Below are 17,842 nucleotides of genomic sequence, written 5' to 3' on the forward strand. Positions count from 1 at the left end.
AGTTTCTGTTTTTAATCTATGTTCAATTAATTCAATATGCAATTGTTCATTTATTTACTTTTAGAATCATCTTGTAATATATTTATTTTAAATTTAATGTATAACTACAAAATAGCTCAAATAGTCTTGTAAAATCATACCATAGCATTAGATTCATATATTTTTTTTTGGTAATATAATTGTCTAGAGAACTTGAATTAAGGCTTCTAATCATGAATATGTTCTTTTGTATTAAACCTTAAATATTTTGAAAATCTTAGTTAAGTACTTTTTCAAAATGCTTTTTCTTAAACCCTCAAAAATTGCAAAATTATCATAAATTTTGATATAATAATCAATTCAGATTATGTTAGATATTTAAGAATAGAAAATGTTTTCTCTAGAAGTAGATATTTTTATTTATAATCTTTGTAATCATTAGTATGCAATTTACGACTAATTTTCAAGTAAAAATCTTTATGGTAATACTTAAAATTTTACTAGTTTTTTAAATTTAAAAATAAACTTTTAGAAAATAAAATGCAAAAAAATAAAAAATATCTGAAATATATATTTTTTAATACAAGATATTTTATGTAAATAAGAAAGTAAACTTAAAAATTCCTATTCATTATAATTTATATAAAAAAATTATTTTTAAAAGCAACTTTTCTAAAAACAATATTAATCTTCATAATTTATAAAAATATTAAAAACACTGCTTTATTATTTTTTATCAAATAAATTTTTAATTTTATTAATATATCTTTATTTTACAACGAAAAATAATTTATCAATAAAATCATTTTTATTAACTATTTTTCAGATTATATAAGTTATATTTTCTATAATCTAACAACAAAAATGTGTTTGCACTTTGTTTTAGTTTCTAATAATTAAATTCACATTTATTCTCTTTGAAGCAGATTTATATATCCAATATTATATGCATTTTATTAAATGTATTCTTAAAAATTTTTTTTAAATTGTCTTATTAAAGATAAAAAAATAATTAATTTTTTTAATATTATTACCAAAATTAAGATTATATAGTTCATTAAAATACAATTAAATAAATTACATTCTACTTAAAAAATATAGTTTAAAATTCAAACATAAACTAATTTAATTCTAGAGCCAAGTTATTTAATAGACTCAAGCTCCTCAAAATCATTTTTAAGATCATATTTATAACATAAATCTTTTAACTTTTCACATAAACCGTTAGGATCACCAAAAACAGCAATTAAAAGATCACATTCCTCAGTATAATACATACATTCTGATACAGAAGGTTTTTGAGTCACTTCTGGCAGGTCTTGAATTAAACCCTTATATCCTAGTGATAAATAATGATCAAGTCTCTCAGCAAACTTAGGGGGGTATAAACACCATCTATATAATATTTCATTAAATCCTCCTAATTCAGCACATACTGTTAGAATATGATGTAAATTAGATTCATGTGACAACTGATGTTTAATATTAGATGCACTAAAAGTATCAAGTAACAAGCTTTTCTTAAGTTCTTTCCAAAAAAGACCTAAGCTATATTTTTGTACACCTAATTCTTGGCATACAACCTTCAATTCTTCACATAGATGTCGAATACCAGAACATACATGTGAAAGGTAGACACACTCTTGTATAAGTGCTACACATTGAGCCACAGTGACATGACTATCTATTCTATTGCTTAATAGCATAATGGGTGACCCGTTTTCTGAAAATCCTAAATCCTCTAATCTATCTTTCAAACGAGTACACGTTTTATGTGCTTTAGCATCCAAGTTGCTACATTCATCAGTCTGCCTTGTACTACAATACCCGTCAAGATTAAAAAACATAGATTTGTAATAATCGCAATGTTGTTCTAAGAATATTTCACACCTCCCCTTTAAGTTGGTGGAATGTGCCATTGAAGATGTTATAAAGGTTATAAGAAGAAAGAGATATGGAGGTTTATAAGGAAATAAACCACCACTTTCTCTTTCTCTAGAAAAAAACGCACTCAAATCCACTTCTCTGAATTCGTGTGCACATTGGCCTAATAGATGTATTCCTGTAGAATACATATTCGAAATACTTCCAGCGCATCCTTGTTCCAATTTATTACAAAGATCCGTTATTTCTGATTCACCACAAAAATGCGTGTAATAATTACAAGTACTGGTCAATGAACATCTACTTTCTAGTGTTTCATACATGTAACCTGAAGGATATTTTGAATTCCTTGAAAATGATCTTTCGATAAGAGAGCCAAATTGTGGACAAATCTCGTTACTAGTATGGGCAGCGGTTTTACATGTTCCCCATACTTGAAGACATGCTTCCACCATATCAGGACCTAAACCAACTAGACAATGACATTTTGTAAGAAGGCTGGTAACACACTCTTCTCGGCTTTGAAGAGTATCTTTTACTAGTGTCAATACGAGTGCCTTTTTAAGATCTTCACGCTGTTTTGAATAACACATAGATTTAAACCTAGTACATAAATCACGAGTAGAATCGCCGCAAATTCTATGAAAAATATTACACAATGTGTCATAGTTTTCACAATCTCCAATAGTTAGTTTTTTATTTCGACTTTCTAAAAGTAATTCATCATTTGAACCAAAAAACATAGAAAGCTCATTTTTTAAATCATTACATTTCCTTTGAACAGGAGTAAATCCTGATTTTTTCAACTTAGTTAAACGTGTGCAAAGATCATCTGCTTCAGCCAATTCACAAAATGTTTTTAATAAACTAGTAAAGCCTCCTCGAGGCAGCTTAGGTAAGAGGCCTTCACATAGTTCTCTTACGAGTAATAGACATTCTTCTTCATTTTTTATAGAAGCGTCTAAATTAAGAGCAGATAAAACAAGAGGATCATGTCTAATATTAGACCATAGTGATGAAAATAGTGATCGTTTTGATAGTACATTAAGTAATGGATATTCTGCTGATGAATTGCAATCCCCTGATTTACATAAATTTAAGTTTTCTTTTAATTCTAAAAGATAAAAATTAAAAAACAACAAAAAGAAGTAAAAATACCAAGAATCCTAATGCCTTTCGAGAAAACATATGATATGATGCTTAAAATTGTAAGGACAAAGGCTTTCATTTAAGAGAAATGGTAACTTTTAATTCTTTTCATGAATTCAGCAGTATTATTATTTAGGTTGGCTTTAAAATTTAAACTAAAAACACAAGTTATGGAATGGTAAATTCATTAACATTATCTTTTTAATACTAATTTTAATTATTCTATTTATTTTGTTTCTAAAAAGGTTAAGCTTTTTCTATAATTAATTAATCTTTTATGAAATTAGGATATGAAAAAAAGATATTAAATCTAACATATAATGTATTTTATTTAGATATGTTTTCTTTAGTTTTTTTATTATATATTGTTTATTTTTTCTTTATTTTATAAACTTTTTTATATTAATTATCAACAATTAAATCATCTTTTCTTTTTAATCTTTGAGAATTCTAAAAAAATAGAACCATTTCGCTAAAAACAAAAATTAATTATAATTAATTAAAAATATAGTACAGATATTCAAAGGTTTAAATAAAAATTTTTAAATTGTTTTATTAAAATAATAAATATTATTAAAATTAATTTATTTGTATCCACTTGGATGTATTTATGTTTGCATATATTTTATTATATCTATTTTTTTATTTTTTTTTTTAATATTTTTAATTCTTGAGGTTATATTTTAAGTACATCGTTTTAATAAGAAATTTATTAGTTCTTTTAAATTATTTTAGATATTAGATAATGTAATAAGTAATTATTTTTTTATGAATTTTTTTTTTTATTTTTTCAATTAATATTGTTTTTTTCTTTTTTAAAAAATACATTGTACATTAATATAAAAAAGCATACCCATAATTGTTTTAAGTGATGATTATAAAAATAAACTTATTTTAAGAATATTCGAAAATATTTTAATAGTTTAAATTAAAAATAATTTATTAATATTAAAGAAATAAGTACAAAGTTTAATTTTGATATTAAAACTAGTTTTAAAATATTTTTTATTTAATATCTAATAATTTTAAAAAAAACTTACAAATATAAAATATTAATTTTTTTCTTTAATGTATAATATCATAATAAATTTATTAATTAAAAGTTAATTGGAAAATCAAAATTGTAAATTTTAGTTAATTTTTTATAAAAATACTTAGAATTATTAATTCTTTTAAAGTTTTAAAATTATAAAAATATATATATTATTTTTAAAAAATGCGTTTTGAAAACTTTAAAAAATAAAACAATATTTAAAAACATTAATATTTTTCAAAAATGTAATGTTTTTCTTTATAATCAAACATATTTATATTTTTTATATTTAATGTTTATAATCTTAAAGAAAAAAATATAGAAAATATACATTCTTTATCAATAATAAATTGCTAGGTAGTAATTTAATGCTTTTGAAATTATAATGAATTTATATTTTTGGCTTTTTATTCCTTTATATTTTTTTAAATTTTCAAAATGTTTTATTTTTGTAAACCACTTATCAGATTAATATTAATAAAATATAACTATTGTAAAGTTTATTTCTGCATAAATTTACATGCTGTATATTTCCATTAATAAAATACAAAAAAATTATACTTTTTTAAACAATAATTCATATTAGTATTTTACTAATGATTGTGTAAATTAATCCATTTTTATAAAACTTAAATAATTGTATTCCAACATTATTAATAAAAGTTTTCTTATAACCCGGATCTTTTATTAAATTTGGCGTAATTGTTAGTGTTTTTGAAACAGTATAATTTTCCTTGGTTATAATAGTTTAACTTAATTTTTCCGATTCAGATAAATTTACTAACTTAGACGACTTATCTCGTTTATTTGATTCAACTGATTTATCTGATTCATTTAGTTTATCCGAATCTTCTGATTCTAATGATTCATTTGATTTTGCGTTTGTTGACTCATTTGATTCATCTAATTCTTCCAGTTTATCTTGTTCCTCTCACTCTGATAATTCATCTAGACCACTTGGTCTATCTAAACTAAGCAATTTTATTGACTCTAAAGGAAGATCAGGTGATAATAGGTCATCTGAATTGGTTGATGTTGATTCTGAAAAGTATAGCATATTTATATGTCTATATTATTCAGGAGGACAATAATACTTACAAAGTGCTATAGTTAAAGTTACTATTTTTAGCACAGTACATATCTTAGAAGCATCTTAGTAACAGTTGTAACATGAGTAATAATAATATCTGTTCCGGTATATATTTCTATAGGTATAGCCACAGTTAAATTTGCTATTATGGTATTTTTTGAAGTTTCACTCTTTTCTGAATCAGTAGATGATGTATCATCATTATGTTCATCAGATAGTTTTTGTACTGAAATAAGTATCTTGAAATAGAATAGTAACATTCAATTCTTCACACTCTTTTTTCACTTTTGTGCATGTAGCTTCTAAAATACTTCCATAAATTTTTCTCATTTCATTAAATTCTTTAAAACATTCTAGACAAAGTTTCTCTATTAATGAATTAATCCCATCTTGTCTATTTTTAATTAATATACAACTTTCATTTAAATATTTTTTTACATAAATCTTTTTAAGCACTAATTTTTCAATTCATTTAAGTCTTTATTTCCCCATTTATTAATAACAGAATAATAAACCATTAAAATTTTCATGCATCCTATATCAAAAGTATTTTTAATATAAATTGCAAGTACTCGAATAATCTATTCTTTTTCTATTAAACAGTTAAACTTATAAACGGAAAAATATAAATTTTATACTCTCTTTTAGAGTCAATGTTGATACTAGTATTTGAACTTTTTCCACTAGTTTTAAAATATTTCGTTTTTAAATGGTTCCAAGAACTTTCAAGGGTTATAAAAAAATGTATGATAGAAATTTAAGAGTTTCAAGTTTTTCGAATTTAAGTTTTTTTGATGAAATCAAAGTTTTCTTTAACCAATTTTAATAACAAATTCTAAATCATAAAGTTGAAATAAAAATTACCTGAAATTCTTATATCTTTCAAAAAAAAATATTTTACATAATAATATACCAATAATAAATAAATAACTAGGTTCTGCATTTCTTTATAAACTTTAAACATTTTCTAAAAAGCTTTTTATTTTTCTCAATTTTGTTTAAAATTTTATATAAAATTAATATTTTAAAAGTAAAAATTGTTTTAAATGATGTATATTCAAACTCCTATTTGTTTCTTTAATAATATTTTTAATAATATTTTTATTTCCTAACAATTTTTAATCATTAATTTTAAAAGGATATAATTAAATAACAGATAAGTTTTAAATTTAGAAATAAATTTAATCGAAATTAATAAACATTTATAATTTATAAATTAAGATTTTAATTAAGTTTTAATTTTACATATTTAAGTATTATATTAAAATGTCCTTTGAAAAAAAGTATAGAGTAGAAATACAACAAATGATGTTTGGTACTCTTTTATAAAAATAATTAAACAACGCTAATTTTTAAGTTTTGGGTGAAGTCCCAGATTCATTACCTGAAACAATTGCACTTGTAGAAGATATTGTTCGAGGACAAGTAGTGGAAATGATAATTCAGGCTGCACAGCATGCTATGAAACGCGGTTCTCGCTGTATTTGTATTGAAGATTTAATATTTTTGATTCGGCATGATAAACCAAAAGTCAATCGTCTTAAAACATATCTTTCATGGAAAGATGTGAGAAAAAATGCCAAAGAACATGATGGAGTTGAATCTTCCGAAATTGTTGATGATTCAGGTATTAGTAGTAATATTATTTTTAATTTTTTAAGATATTAGATACAAAAATGAGAATAAGAAGATCAAGAATAGATCTTCCTTGGGATTTGTATTCTATGTTCAGTGAACCTATTCCATTTAACCATGAAGAAAAAGAAGATTGTAATTCAGATGAACAAGAATCAAATCTCGATACTCTTCTTCGTCTTAGATTTGCTGATCTTAGAACACGTACAATGACAAAAGATGAATACGTTCATTATAGTGAATGCCGACAAGCAAGTTTTACGTACCGTAAATCAAAAAGATTTAGAGAATGGAGTCGAATGAACCAGTTAATAGATTCTCGCCCTAATGATGATATAATAGATATTCTTGGGTTTTTAACGTTTGAAATAGTCGCCACTATTACAGAAGAGTCATTACGTGTAAAGGCACAAATGGATAGCTTAGAGGAAAATAACATCTTGAAGGAAAGAGGAGAAAAATATTTATTTGATGATCCTGAAGAAAGTCGTACACCTTTACAAATAAAACATATACAAGAAGGGTTTCGAAGACTCCAGAAAGCACAACAAAAACATATTGTTATGAGAGGGTTTGATGGAGGTCTTGTCAAAAGTCGCGTTAATTTAATTTAAAAAAATGTATATAATGTTAATATATAATTTTTAAATTGCATACATATGTATATATATTAGTAGTACAGATGTAAATTATTTTTAAAAAATTATTTAGAATTGATTAGTCTTTTAAAATTGTAAAATCTGATTATTAAAGTTAATTTTAAATTTTGCAATGTTATATAATGTTGCGATTTGATTTTTAATTTTCGACGAGGCTTAGATTAAAATCATATTTTATGACGTTTTATAAAATATATAAATTCTATACGTTTTTTAAAAGTTTTTAATAATCAAATTATCTATGGAAAATAAAGATGCATATATTGTTAATAATAACTTTAAATTTTATTTAAATTAAAAAATATAAATAATATGAATAATTATAAAAAAATTGATAATTACAAAATTGAAAAAGAAAAAACAAAAAAATCAAAGGTATTAACAGAGTCTATAATTTCGCCAAACTCTGCATTGGATAGAATTTCTAGTCAAAAACTTATATTTAATCTTTCAAGAGATTTCAATTATGAACAAAAGGACTCTTGTATTAAAAAAGATAAAAAAATATATACATCACCATTCATTAAAAATATTATGAATCAAAAAAATAAAAATTTATGGGAAGCAGTTAGTAGAGATTCAAATGGTAGGTTAATTGGAGAAGAAAATAAATTGACTTTAGAAAAAAATGAAGATTACCGAAATTTAACACAGTATATAGGATTTTCAAATATTTCTGAATTTAACATAAATCAAAATATTCTTTTTACTTGTAATAATATAAAGAAAATACATACAGATCATTTTCATAATCATAATTTTATTATTAATCCTGGGTTTGAAGATAAACTATTATCAAGTTATGATGATAATTTGGTGAGTAATTATTATAAAAAAGTATGCAAGTCACCGTCTATTATTAAATTGAACAAAACAAATAATTCTTCATTATTAATAAAGAATTCTAATATAGTTGAAGATCATAAAACTAAAGAATTCTATACAAAAGAATTTTGTTCAAGGAAAGATTTAAAAAACGAAGAAAATATTTTTCCTGAAGACTTATCAAAAAAGAATTATATTCTTAATAAAGAAGAACTAACTAAAATATTTGAAACTAATCAAGACTTTAATTCTCAAGAAGAAACAATGCCCAATTTTCAAGAGTATACGCTTTCCCAATTGCAGGTAATATTCCATATAGGTAAAAAATTATGATAATTTATTATTTTAGTCTGAAGTTTCAAAATATGGTTTTAAAATAATGCATTCAAAAAAAGCAATGGTTAGCTTATTAACTAAATGTTGGAAAATGTCGAATTTATTGGAACAAGAACAATTAATTAAGAATAATAAAGAATTTAATGATTTTGAATCTTCTCAAATATTTAACAATAAATTATTGGAACAAAGTATTAAAGATGATTTACAAAATTACTCATTGTTAACACATTCAAATAATAATTTAGAATATATTTTTTCATCCATTACAAAAGTTCTGAAAAGTGCAGCAGGCGAGGTTTATTGGTTTAAAATATTGCGTTATGAACCTATTATTCTTGAAATGTTTACTAGATGGTTACATGAACATAATATAATTATTGCATTTGATATAGTTAAACAATACTGTAATATACATAGTATATGTTTTGTACATTTCAAAACAAATCATGGTTCCTCAAAAAAGTATTTATAAAAATTACTAATAACAAACATTATATTAATATATAAATTATGTTTTGGTTTTTTTTTTTATTTTTATAAAATTATTTTTCAAATTACATTTTATGAAATTAAAACTTTTAAGATATTTAAAAATTAGTTCTAAAGAATATAAAAAAAATTATATTAATTAATTATCATTTTTTATACTTTTAAATACTTTTAAAACCAATGATAAACTCTTTTTAAATTTAAAATATTTAAAAAAAAATTAAATAAAACTTTAAAATTTAAAAATAATTTGTTGATTTTTAAACAAAAATTATTACAATTTATTAATTAAAAAAGATAACTAGATAAAATTTTTAAATATTTTTTATAAATAAAATTATAAAAAAATGATTATCTAAGAATTTTCAATAATTAAAATTACAAAAATAAAATATAATTTAAAAGTATCTATTTAATATTTTTTTCAAACGTTTAAATATTAAGTATATTCAAAAAATAGTGAAAATTTAAAAGAAAAATAAATAAAAATGAATTTAATAAAATTATTGTCTTTTTTTTTTTAAAAAAACTTTAAAAATTCAAAATTTCATTATTTTTGTAAAACAAATAATCAATTTTATAAAAAAGTAAAAATTCATTTATAATTAAAATATATATAATTTAAAGTCAAAAAAAATTCTTTAAATTCTCTAATAAACTTAAAATATATTTTTATTTACTAAAAATTCTTCAATCAAAAAAATATTTTTGAAATTTAGAATTAACAATATAACTTTTAAGCTTGATAAAAAAGTACTTAATAGTTATATTTGAAAAATGAATATCCTTAAAATATAATACAGTTTAATACTTGAGTACTATAAATCAAGTATAATACTTGAGTACTATAAATCAAGTATAATACTTGAGTACTATAAATCAAGTATAATATATTTTACGAATAAATAAAAAATCAGATGAATATAATGTACCAAATAAACTAATTATATAAAGAATATCTATCTTTTTTTTTAAGGCTTCGAGTTTTACAAGCATCACTACAAAACCACTTTCCATTAGGCGGAGCTTTCAAACCAACACAACCATAATGGAACCACTCAAATACACATTCACTATCATCACATGCTATCATTTCCCCATAACTCACTTGTTGACAAAAACAATATACTTGAGAATCATCATTATCATTACTAATAGAATCAGGATCTGAATCTGACATACGAACAGATAATGCACGTCTTTTCCTAGGCAAAACCAATGTTCTAGACTCAGGACATAACGTAGAAAATGAAGGATAAGTATTCTTAGTTATTTCTGAAGCTGTTTGACCGTCCAAGTGCAAACGCCTTATTTCATCATCTAGTCGACGAAGATGTCTTTGTAACTAAAAAATCCTTAACAAATATACAAAAATATTTTCTTATACAAGCTCTAGGCTCTTTCGTGAAAGTGATAGCTTTTCATCTTGAATCTTAATAGCATATGTAAAATCTGCTTGAATTTTAGGAATATATTGAGCTTCTTTCGGATTAACAACTAAAGAACCATAAGCACGTATATGCTTATGAATAGAATTGTCGCGTGTGCAAATACGTCTATGAATTTTTTGAAATTTAACCTCTTTAGATTTTAATTCATCATAAATATGTGCTATCTCAGAAGGAAGATTATCTAAATCTATAAAAATTCAAAAATTAGTAAATAAATAAAAAAGAAAATTCTAAGTTTCTTTTCATACTGCTAATATACTCTGAAAGAACAGATGCAGCATCTTCCATATGATTAATTTTTTTTTTAATATTTCTAAATATTTTGACGTTCAAACGACCGGTAAAGACTTTTTAATGTTGGTGTAAAAATGTAAAAAAGTTAAAAAATACATAAAATCAATAGAAATATATGTTTAGAAAATAAATAACATATTTTTTATATTATTAGATTCTTTATATCTTAAAAAGTGACTGAAATATGTTTAATACAGCTACATTTACAACAAAGTCTTTGGAGAAACCTCAAATTAGTTTTAAAACAGGTCGACCTAAATTAAAAGTAAGTAAGTTTATTTTTATTTTTTTGCTTATTTGATAGGGTATATATATTAAATATTCTTAAAAAACAAGTTTTTAATAATAAATAGTATCTTATCATCATGAAGAAGAAGTAGGGAATTTTCATTTTGTAAATTTATTTTTTATATTATTTTTCTATTAATTTCATCAGGGAGAGGGCCACCCAATGAAGCCACATCGGCTTACTTTAACAAACCATCTTATTCTTGGTTATGGTTTACATAAATATATGGACATTTATCGTCCTCGAAGAGCTACAGATGAAGAATTAGAACAATTTCATTCTTCTGAATATATTGACTTTTTGAAACGGTAGTGACTTTGTAACTGATTTTTATAAACTCTTGAATAATAATTTAGAGTAACACCAGAAAATGCGTCATCTTTTTCTGATGTTTCTATGAAATTTAATATGGGCCAAGATTGTCCTATTTTTGATGGTGTTTATGATTTTTGTAGTATTTATGCAGGTGCAAGTTTAGATGCTGCACGGAAATTAAGTCAGAACCAAACAGATATTGCAATCAATTGGAGTGGAGGTTTACATCATGCAAAAAAATTCGAAGCCAGTGGATTTTGTTATGTAAATGACATTGTTTTAGCAATTTTATCCCTATTAAGGTAAAAAGGCTTTAAATTAAATAAAACTTGACCAATAAAACTATAAAGATATCATCCTCGAGTGCTATATATTGATATTGATATTCATCATGGAGATGGAGTACAGGAGGCGTTTTATTTAACTGACAGAGTCATGACAGTATCTTTTCACAAATATAACGCAAATGTTGTGTCACCGGATAAAAGTTTTTTTCCAGGGACTGGATATTACAATGAAATAGGTTCAGGAAAAGGAAAGTACCATTCACTTAATATTCCGTTAAAAGATGGGATTGATGATCAAAGCTATATAATGCTTTTTCGAGCAATATTAGAGCCTGTAATAAATTCATATAGACCAACAGGTAATATTAAATATGCTTTTATCGTTTTTATAAAAAGGTAACCTTAGAAAGCGGTCGTTTTACAGTGTGGAGCAGACTCCTTGGGTTGCGATCGCTTAGGGCAGTTTAATTTAAGTATCAAAGGCCATGGTGAATGCGTAAAATTCATTAAATCATTCGGGCTGCCTTTACTTGTATTGGGAGGTGGAGGATATACTGTACGAAATGTTGCACGATGCTGGGCTTACGAAACAGGAATATGTTTGGATGCAGAGCTTCCAGACACTTTACCATCTGAAACACCATATATTGATTATTTTGCTCCAGATTATACACTTCATCCTAAAATCACTAGTCGTGTAGAGAACAAAAATAACCGCAAATATCTAGAAAATTTACGTATGCATGTTGTCGAACAACTTCGTTATCTCAATGGTGCGCCTTCAGTCATGATGCAGGAAATTCCTAATCCATTACTAACCGAAGACGGCGATAATATTGATACTAACCATTAAAATTTAAATCATCAAACTTCATTCAATTTACATTTTGTGTATAATTAAATATTTTCTCTTACACTTTTTGATGCAATTATACAACATTTGTTCTCTACATGTTTATTTCTTTAGTTTTTCATTAAACTATCATTACTACATAATATAATAATTTTGTTATTTATAAATTATTTAACATGAAAATATATTATTTTATACACACTTGTAAAAATCTAGATAAAAATGTATATCTCAATCATTTTACTAACTAGTTAAGGAAAAGAGAATTTTATAAATTCTTCCAATTTAAATAAAGTTAATAATACTAGTCTATTTAGTTGATAAAACATATTTAGCATGTCAGATACATATGTATTTATACTCCTTTTTACTGGTCTAAAATAGATTTAGATTTCCATCTAAAATTTATTTTCTTCAACGCGAAATTATCGAATTAACTTTTTATAAAGTCTACAAATTTTCAATATAATTAAATAATAGTAAATAATAGTACAATGATTTTAAAATACTGGATTGTCCTTCTTTTCACGAATCTATGTTATGTTTTAGCATTGTCAGATAAATCTTACGTGCGGTTAATTAAATGTGGCGAGGGACTTTTTGATCCCAATCATGTGCGTAATTACGCGACATAACGCGTTTTTCACTAAAATATTGTAGTATACATGCTTTGGTACCTTAGCATGTCCAATTTTAGACGGAGTTGCATATCTAAGATGCGGTGAAGCCTGTTATTCTCCTAAATTATATCACTGTGTAAGCGGCGTACTTCATCAAGGACCAGAACCTCCTGAAAAACAAAGTAAAGAAAAAGCTTTTATTGTTTTTAATTTACTCATTATAGCCCCACAACGCACAACAACACCATATTATCCTCCTAGTATTTTTGGATGGTTTAAAATATATCAATTATTTTAATAATACTATAGATAAAATAACACCACAGCCAACGCCGACAACGTCTCGGCATCCGACTTTTACTGTTCCACCACCGTCACCGAAACCTAGTGCCAAAGGGAAGCCTGGTAAAGGAGATGCAAGTAGCAACGTTATGAGTTTCAGTGTTTTCAGTATTGTTAGCATTGCATTCCTTATATTAGTTCTTTGAATGTACACTTATTAACTCATTGGTTATATAAATGTTGTTAAGGTGTGCTTATTTCTATATATTTACGGCAACTTTGCAATGTATATGTATACATGTATATGCATGATACGTATATTTGCTTATTTTTTATTATTTTATAGTTTATATTTTAGCGATTATCATTTAAATAATTTTATTAAAATTGAATTGGGGTATTATATAAATAGATATATTTTAATATATTTTTACAGATGCTATAAAAATATAGTAGTTAAATTTATAAAAAATCTGAAGTATTTATATTTGTTAAGACCTATAATTAGAGTCATGTTTAATGAGTCAGTAATATTTCATTATTTTTATAAGGGTTTTTATAAAAAGATGATTTAATCAAAACATAAAATACTTTCAAAAGTTATATATTCTAATATTCTACCCAACAATAATTATCAATGAAATAATACACATTTAAAAACACTAAATTTATTTTTTAATAAAAATTAAGTTTTAAACGCTTATGATTATATGTTTTTAATTTATAAATAATTTTAAAAAGTATAATTATAACAATTCAAAAATTAAACATATGCAAGTAACAACAATTGATTACTTTTAAAAATCACTATGACGATACTGCATTTCGAATACTATTATCCATAATTTTATAAATTTGTTGACAACCATGTAGAGCTAAAGAAAGCATATGTTCAAATTTTTCCATATGAATACGTGTTTCTGTCTAGTAATTTCAAGATTTTTTTCAAAAATACAAAAACAATTTACCTGTAAAAGAATAATATCTTCAGATTTACCAAGAATAGCAACAGTATACCATGAAATACTATTTTCCTCTACAGCATTGAGATCTATAATATATATAATTTTTCGATCATTATAAAATATCTGCTACCTAAAAGAGGATCTGTATCTGTAGATCCAACCGTACTTGCAGAAACATAGTCATACATAGGAATACCCGCATTAATCAAAGCCAATGAAACTGCATTAATACATGTCTGCAATATCCCTTGAAATATTACAAAAAATATAACACCAAACTATTAAACATGCCTCCATCTTGTGCTAATACTTGAATACATATATTGATCTCACTACGAGGATGAAGTCCTGTTTGAATAGCTTTTTCAAACACCTTTTGTATACATGCAACATATTCTTGAATTCGTCTATATAAACCCAAAATTACTCCAGAAAAAAAGCAAAAAAAAACCCTTTACTTGTCTGATTTAGTTCTTTTCTTCCTTTCAACTGAACTAAACGCTGCAATACTGATATCTATCGTAATACGCTCTCGATCAAGAGACACCTTACTTTTTGTGTTCGGCTCAATTGGCCCGTGAACCATACATATTACTTTAGTATTTCCTTGTTCAACATATGAACTGCCATCTGCAAAATTGTCAATATCTACTTTAGCTGTAAAGTGTCTCAATTCATTCCACCGTCGTCCATCTTAAACACTGTTATTATGTTAACTTTATTTGTTCTTTACCTATACGAAACCCCTCTATTGACAAAATTTCTAAAGACATTAATTTTAACAGATTAATCGTAAAAATCAATATTTTTTAAAAAAATATTTATATTAAAAACTTGCAAAATATCTATGATTCGCGGCATTGGAGTAGATATTATCTGTACAAGTCGTATTATTAAGATTTTTGAAAGAAGAAAAACGTTTGTAGAAAGGTTCTGCAAAAGAATATTAAGAATAGATGAGCAGGATACGAGACCAGATTTGAATGACAAAAATAAACTTATTTTTTGGATTTCTGTAAGGTTTTTAAGCAGAATATTAGTTGTAGAAGAGCAAGTAATTTTAATAGATGGGCTGCAAAGGAAGCAGCTTTTAAAGCAGTAAATTTTGAACAAAAATTAAGATGGAAAGATATTCAGATATGCAAATATAAAAACAGTAATAGTGTTATTTTTGTGAATATTTGTTTTAAATATTTCTAGACCAGCCCTATATTCAGTTATGGAGTCAGGGAAAACAAACAGAACAAATGAAATTGTCGATTAGTCATGATGGAAAGTATATTATTGCATTTGTTGCATGGTAAATAGTATAAGTACGTAATGGGTTTGTGAAATTTCCGACTTTATGTATTTTTGATACTTGATACCCATTAGCCAAGCACCACGTCTAATGATTATCATTAAATTCGAGTGACGTGAACATAATTTTAGTTCTAAATCATTTTGTAAAAAGATTTAGTGTGTTGCAAAATATGGGTTAAAGAAATAAAAAAAACTCTTTGGAGTTTAGAGTAAAAACAGGATCGATTGTCTTGAGAGGCTCATTCGAGACTTAATTTCGATAGTATAATACTCTTACATTCTTAAACAGTTTGAGACAAAACAACTAAATACGTTTCTTTATACATTTTTATCTTATTGTTTTTAAATATATTCATATATTTTTATGAAATTTTTCTAAAATTATTGATTCTGTTTTTTTATGTATACAAATAATCATATGTTATAAACAATATTTTACCAATTGGTTTTGGAAAAGTCATCAATTTCTGCTTTGCTGGCAAATTTCATTGGCAGAAATGTAACTTTATCATTCCAAATGGTAGCTAATAATGCCCCTCCAACATATTTTGGCGCAAATTGCATATCAATCAGGCTAATATCATTATTTTTATTTGTATTGGGCCCAAATATAAAGCCAATTGGCGAAACTATTGAAAGAGTATTCGTTATTAAAACAGCATCCAAGTATACCTGAAAAGAGGCTAAATATGGTGCTTTCTTGAATGAAAGAACAAGACGTTCAGATGACGGATTAAGTACAAAATTAGATATCGGTTCAGGACGATTGGATTCAAATTGCAGACTAACAACTGCAGGAATTTTTCTACTAGTAGGAGGTGTATCTGCTAGTATTGCAGGTGATATATATATAATTAAAATATTAGGTGACCCTGCAGTGTGATAAAATAATGTTCTATTATCAGATGCCCAAATTAATTTATTAACTTCAGAAGTAGAAATATAAAGTGGAGGTGAAAATCTTAAACCTGGTCCAGAATTTAAACATGAAAATATTTCTATAGAGTTTTCTGTTCCAAATGCTACAAAACAATGTGATTCTGAATTAGTAAGTGCTATCTTAAAACATCTTGAAAAGCTTATTCTTTGAGCTTCAGAAAATATTAAATCATATACCCATGCACCTTTTGATGTAGCAATGAAAATTTGCCTGCCTGTCTGAGAAAATGCAAGATCAGCTATAGACCCACATGGAAAATCTGAAAAACAAGATGGTTTTACAAGAATAAGTTGTTTACAATAAGCCTTAGTCTTATTTGAAGTTGATCCTACACTTAAATCCATCGTCCATAATAACAGTTGCCCGTTATCATAGCCTACAACTAATCTATTTTGTTTTGAAAATGCTAAACAAGTAATTGATGCAAGTGGAGGACTAGAAAGATGATATTTAAGATAAGAACAAATTCTAAAATCATAAATAAAAATAGCCCCTTTGACATGAGAAAGTGCAATAATCGGTATTATTTTATGCCATGAAATATGAGATATAAGAGTTTGTGCATTATTTTTCGGTCTTCTATCAGATCGAATCAACAAATCAAGTGGAGTTTGAGGAATCATTCGAAATGTTTGAAAAACTAATTTAAACAACTGAAGTATCTCATTATAATATAAACTGCTTTTTTTTGTCTGTGTATTATCATCTTTAGATACATGATTAATTTCAAGAAATGATGGTAAAGATAAAACAGGAAACAATGTAATCTATAATTCATAAACTAAAACATTTAATTTACAGTAATAAATTTACCTCAGATTTGTCCAATTCTTGCATTCCTTTGGCATCATTGGATGATCTTAAAGTAACTAGTTAATATTAATTACTGTATTATTTTAAAGTTTATATACTTAATTTTCCATTCAATTCTGCTACTGTTATTCCAGAAAAATGAAAAGGCCCTTTAAATACGTCTTTCATTCTTTAAAATTTCTTAAAATGTAAAACCTTTATACAACTTAATTATTTTTATTATTTAAACGAATTCATATTTCTATGAATACGGATTTAAAATAACTTAAAAGACAAAAAAATTGAATATTTTTATATTAATTTTAATTTACAAGCAAAAGATTTATTAATAAAATTAATAATCATAAAA

At 24.8% G+C, this 17,842-nt stretch overlaps 10 protein-coding genes across 10 annotated transcripts; 5 read left to right on the plus strand and 5 right to left on the minus strand.

Moving 5' to 3' along the window:
• Positions 1–1,121: 1,121 nt before the first annotated feature.
• T551_00606 (uncharacterized protein) lies at positions 1,122–3,091 on the minus strand (the record flags this gene model as incomplete). Its single annotated transcript, XM_018372872.1, has 2 exons — positions 1,122–2,977; positions 3,022–3,091. 2 exons carry the CDS (start codon positions 3,089–3,091, stop codon positions 1,122–1,124), a joined length of 1,926 nt encoding a protein of 641 aa, XP_018230615.1.
• A 1,702-nt stretch (positions 3,092–4,793) lies between these two features.
• Positions 4,794–5,465, minus strand: T551_00607 (uncharacterized protein; the record flags this gene model as incomplete). The annotated part of the gene is made up of 4 exons (XM_018372873.1): positions 4,794–4,948; positions 5,000–5,112; positions 5,178–5,374; positions 5,421–5,465. 4 exons carry the CDS (start codon positions 5,463–5,465, stop codon positions 4,794–4,796), a joined length of 510 nt encoding a protein of 169 aa, XP_018230616.1.
• Positions 5,466–6,401: 936 nt separating this feature from the next.
• On the plus strand, positions 6,402–7,384 carry T551_00608 (transcriptional regulator SPT3; the record flags this gene model as incomplete). Its single annotated transcript, XM_018372874.1, has 3 exons — positions 6,402–6,450; positions 6,493–6,762; positions 6,804–7,384. The coding sequence occupies 3 exons, from the start codon at positions 6,402–6,404 to the stop codon at positions 7,382–7,384; spliced, it is 900 nt and encodes a 299-aa protein (XP_018230617.1).
• Positions 7,385–7,741: 357 nt separating this feature from the next.
• On the plus strand, positions 7,742–9,065 carry T551_00609 (uncharacterized protein; the record flags this gene model as incomplete). Its single annotated transcript, XM_018372875.1, has 2 exons — positions 7,742–8,557; positions 8,604–9,065. 2 exons carry the CDS (start codon positions 7,742–7,744, stop codon positions 9,063–9,065), a joined length of 1,278 nt encoding a protein of 425 aa, XP_018230618.1.
• A 957-nt stretch (positions 9,066–10,022) lies between these two features.
• On the minus strand, positions 10,023–10,821 carry T551_00610 (uncharacterized protein; the record flags this gene model as incomplete). Its single annotated transcript, XM_018372876.1, has 3 exons — positions 10,023–10,427; positions 10,470–10,720; positions 10,782–10,821. 3 exons carry the CDS (start codon positions 10,819–10,821, stop codon positions 10,023–10,025), a joined length of 696 nt encoding a protein of 231 aa, XP_018230619.1.
• A 190-nt stretch (positions 10,822–11,011) lies between these two features.
• On the plus strand, positions 11,012–12,571 carry T551_00611 (histone deacetylase HOS2; the record flags this gene model as incomplete). Its single annotated transcript, XM_018372877.1, has 6 exons — positions 11,012–11,096; positions 11,181–11,221; positions 11,264–11,424; positions 11,473–11,733; positions 11,782–12,077; positions 12,129–12,571. 6 exons carry the CDS (start codon positions 11,012–11,014, stop codon positions 12,569–12,571), a joined length of 1,287 nt encoding a protein of 428 aa, XP_018230620.1.
• Positions 12,572–13,065: 494 nt separating this feature from the next.
• On the plus strand, positions 13,066–13,679 carry T551_00612 (uncharacterized protein; the record flags this gene model as incomplete). Its single annotated transcript, XM_018372878.1, has 4 exons — positions 13,066–13,185; positions 13,232–13,373; positions 13,416–13,451; positions 13,501–13,679. 4 exons carry the CDS (start codon positions 13,066–13,068, stop codon positions 13,677–13,679), a joined length of 477 nt encoding a protein of 158 aa, XP_018230621.1.
• Positions 13,680–14,280: 601 nt separating this feature from the next.
• On the minus strand, positions 14,281–15,211 carry T551_00613 (exosome non-catalytic core subunit SKI6; the record flags this gene model as incomplete). Its single annotated transcript, XM_018372879.1, has 6 exons — positions 14,281–14,397; positions 14,442–14,524; positions 14,569–14,685; positions 14,718–14,845; positions 14,897–15,131; positions 15,172–15,211. The coding sequence occupies 6 exons, from the start codon at positions 15,209–15,211 to the stop codon at positions 14,281–14,283; spliced, it is 720 nt and encodes a 239-aa protein (XP_018230622.1).
• Positions 15,212–15,285: 74 nt separating this feature from the next.
• Positions 15,286–15,742, plus strand: T551_00614 (holo-[acyl-carrier-protein] synthase; the record flags this gene model as incomplete). Its single annotated transcript, XM_018372880.1, has 3 exons — positions 15,286–15,458; positions 15,506–15,594; positions 15,639–15,742. 3 exons carry the CDS (start codon positions 15,286–15,288, stop codon positions 15,740–15,742), a joined length of 366 nt encoding a protein of 121 aa, XP_018230623.1.
• A 433-nt stretch (positions 15,743–16,175) lies between these two features.
• T551_00615 (uncharacterized protein) lies at positions 16,176–17,661 on the minus strand (the record flags this gene model as incomplete). The annotated part of the gene is made up of 3 exons (XM_018372881.1): positions 16,176–17,447; positions 17,494–17,549; positions 17,592–17,661. The coding sequence occupies 3 exons, from the start codon at positions 17,659–17,661 to the stop codon at positions 16,176–16,178; spliced, it is 1,398 nt and encodes a 465-aa protein (XP_018230624.1).
• Between the last annotated feature and the right edge of the window lie 181 nt (positions 17,662–17,842).

The sequence above is a fragment of the Pneumocystis jirovecii genome (assembly GCF_001477535.1).
Source record: "Pneumocystis jirovecii RU7 chromosome Unknown supercont1.3, whole genome shotgun sequence".
NCBI lineage: Eukaryota > Fungi > Ascomycota > Pneumocystomycetes > Pneumocystales > Pneumocystaceae > Pneumocystis > Pneumocystis jirovecii.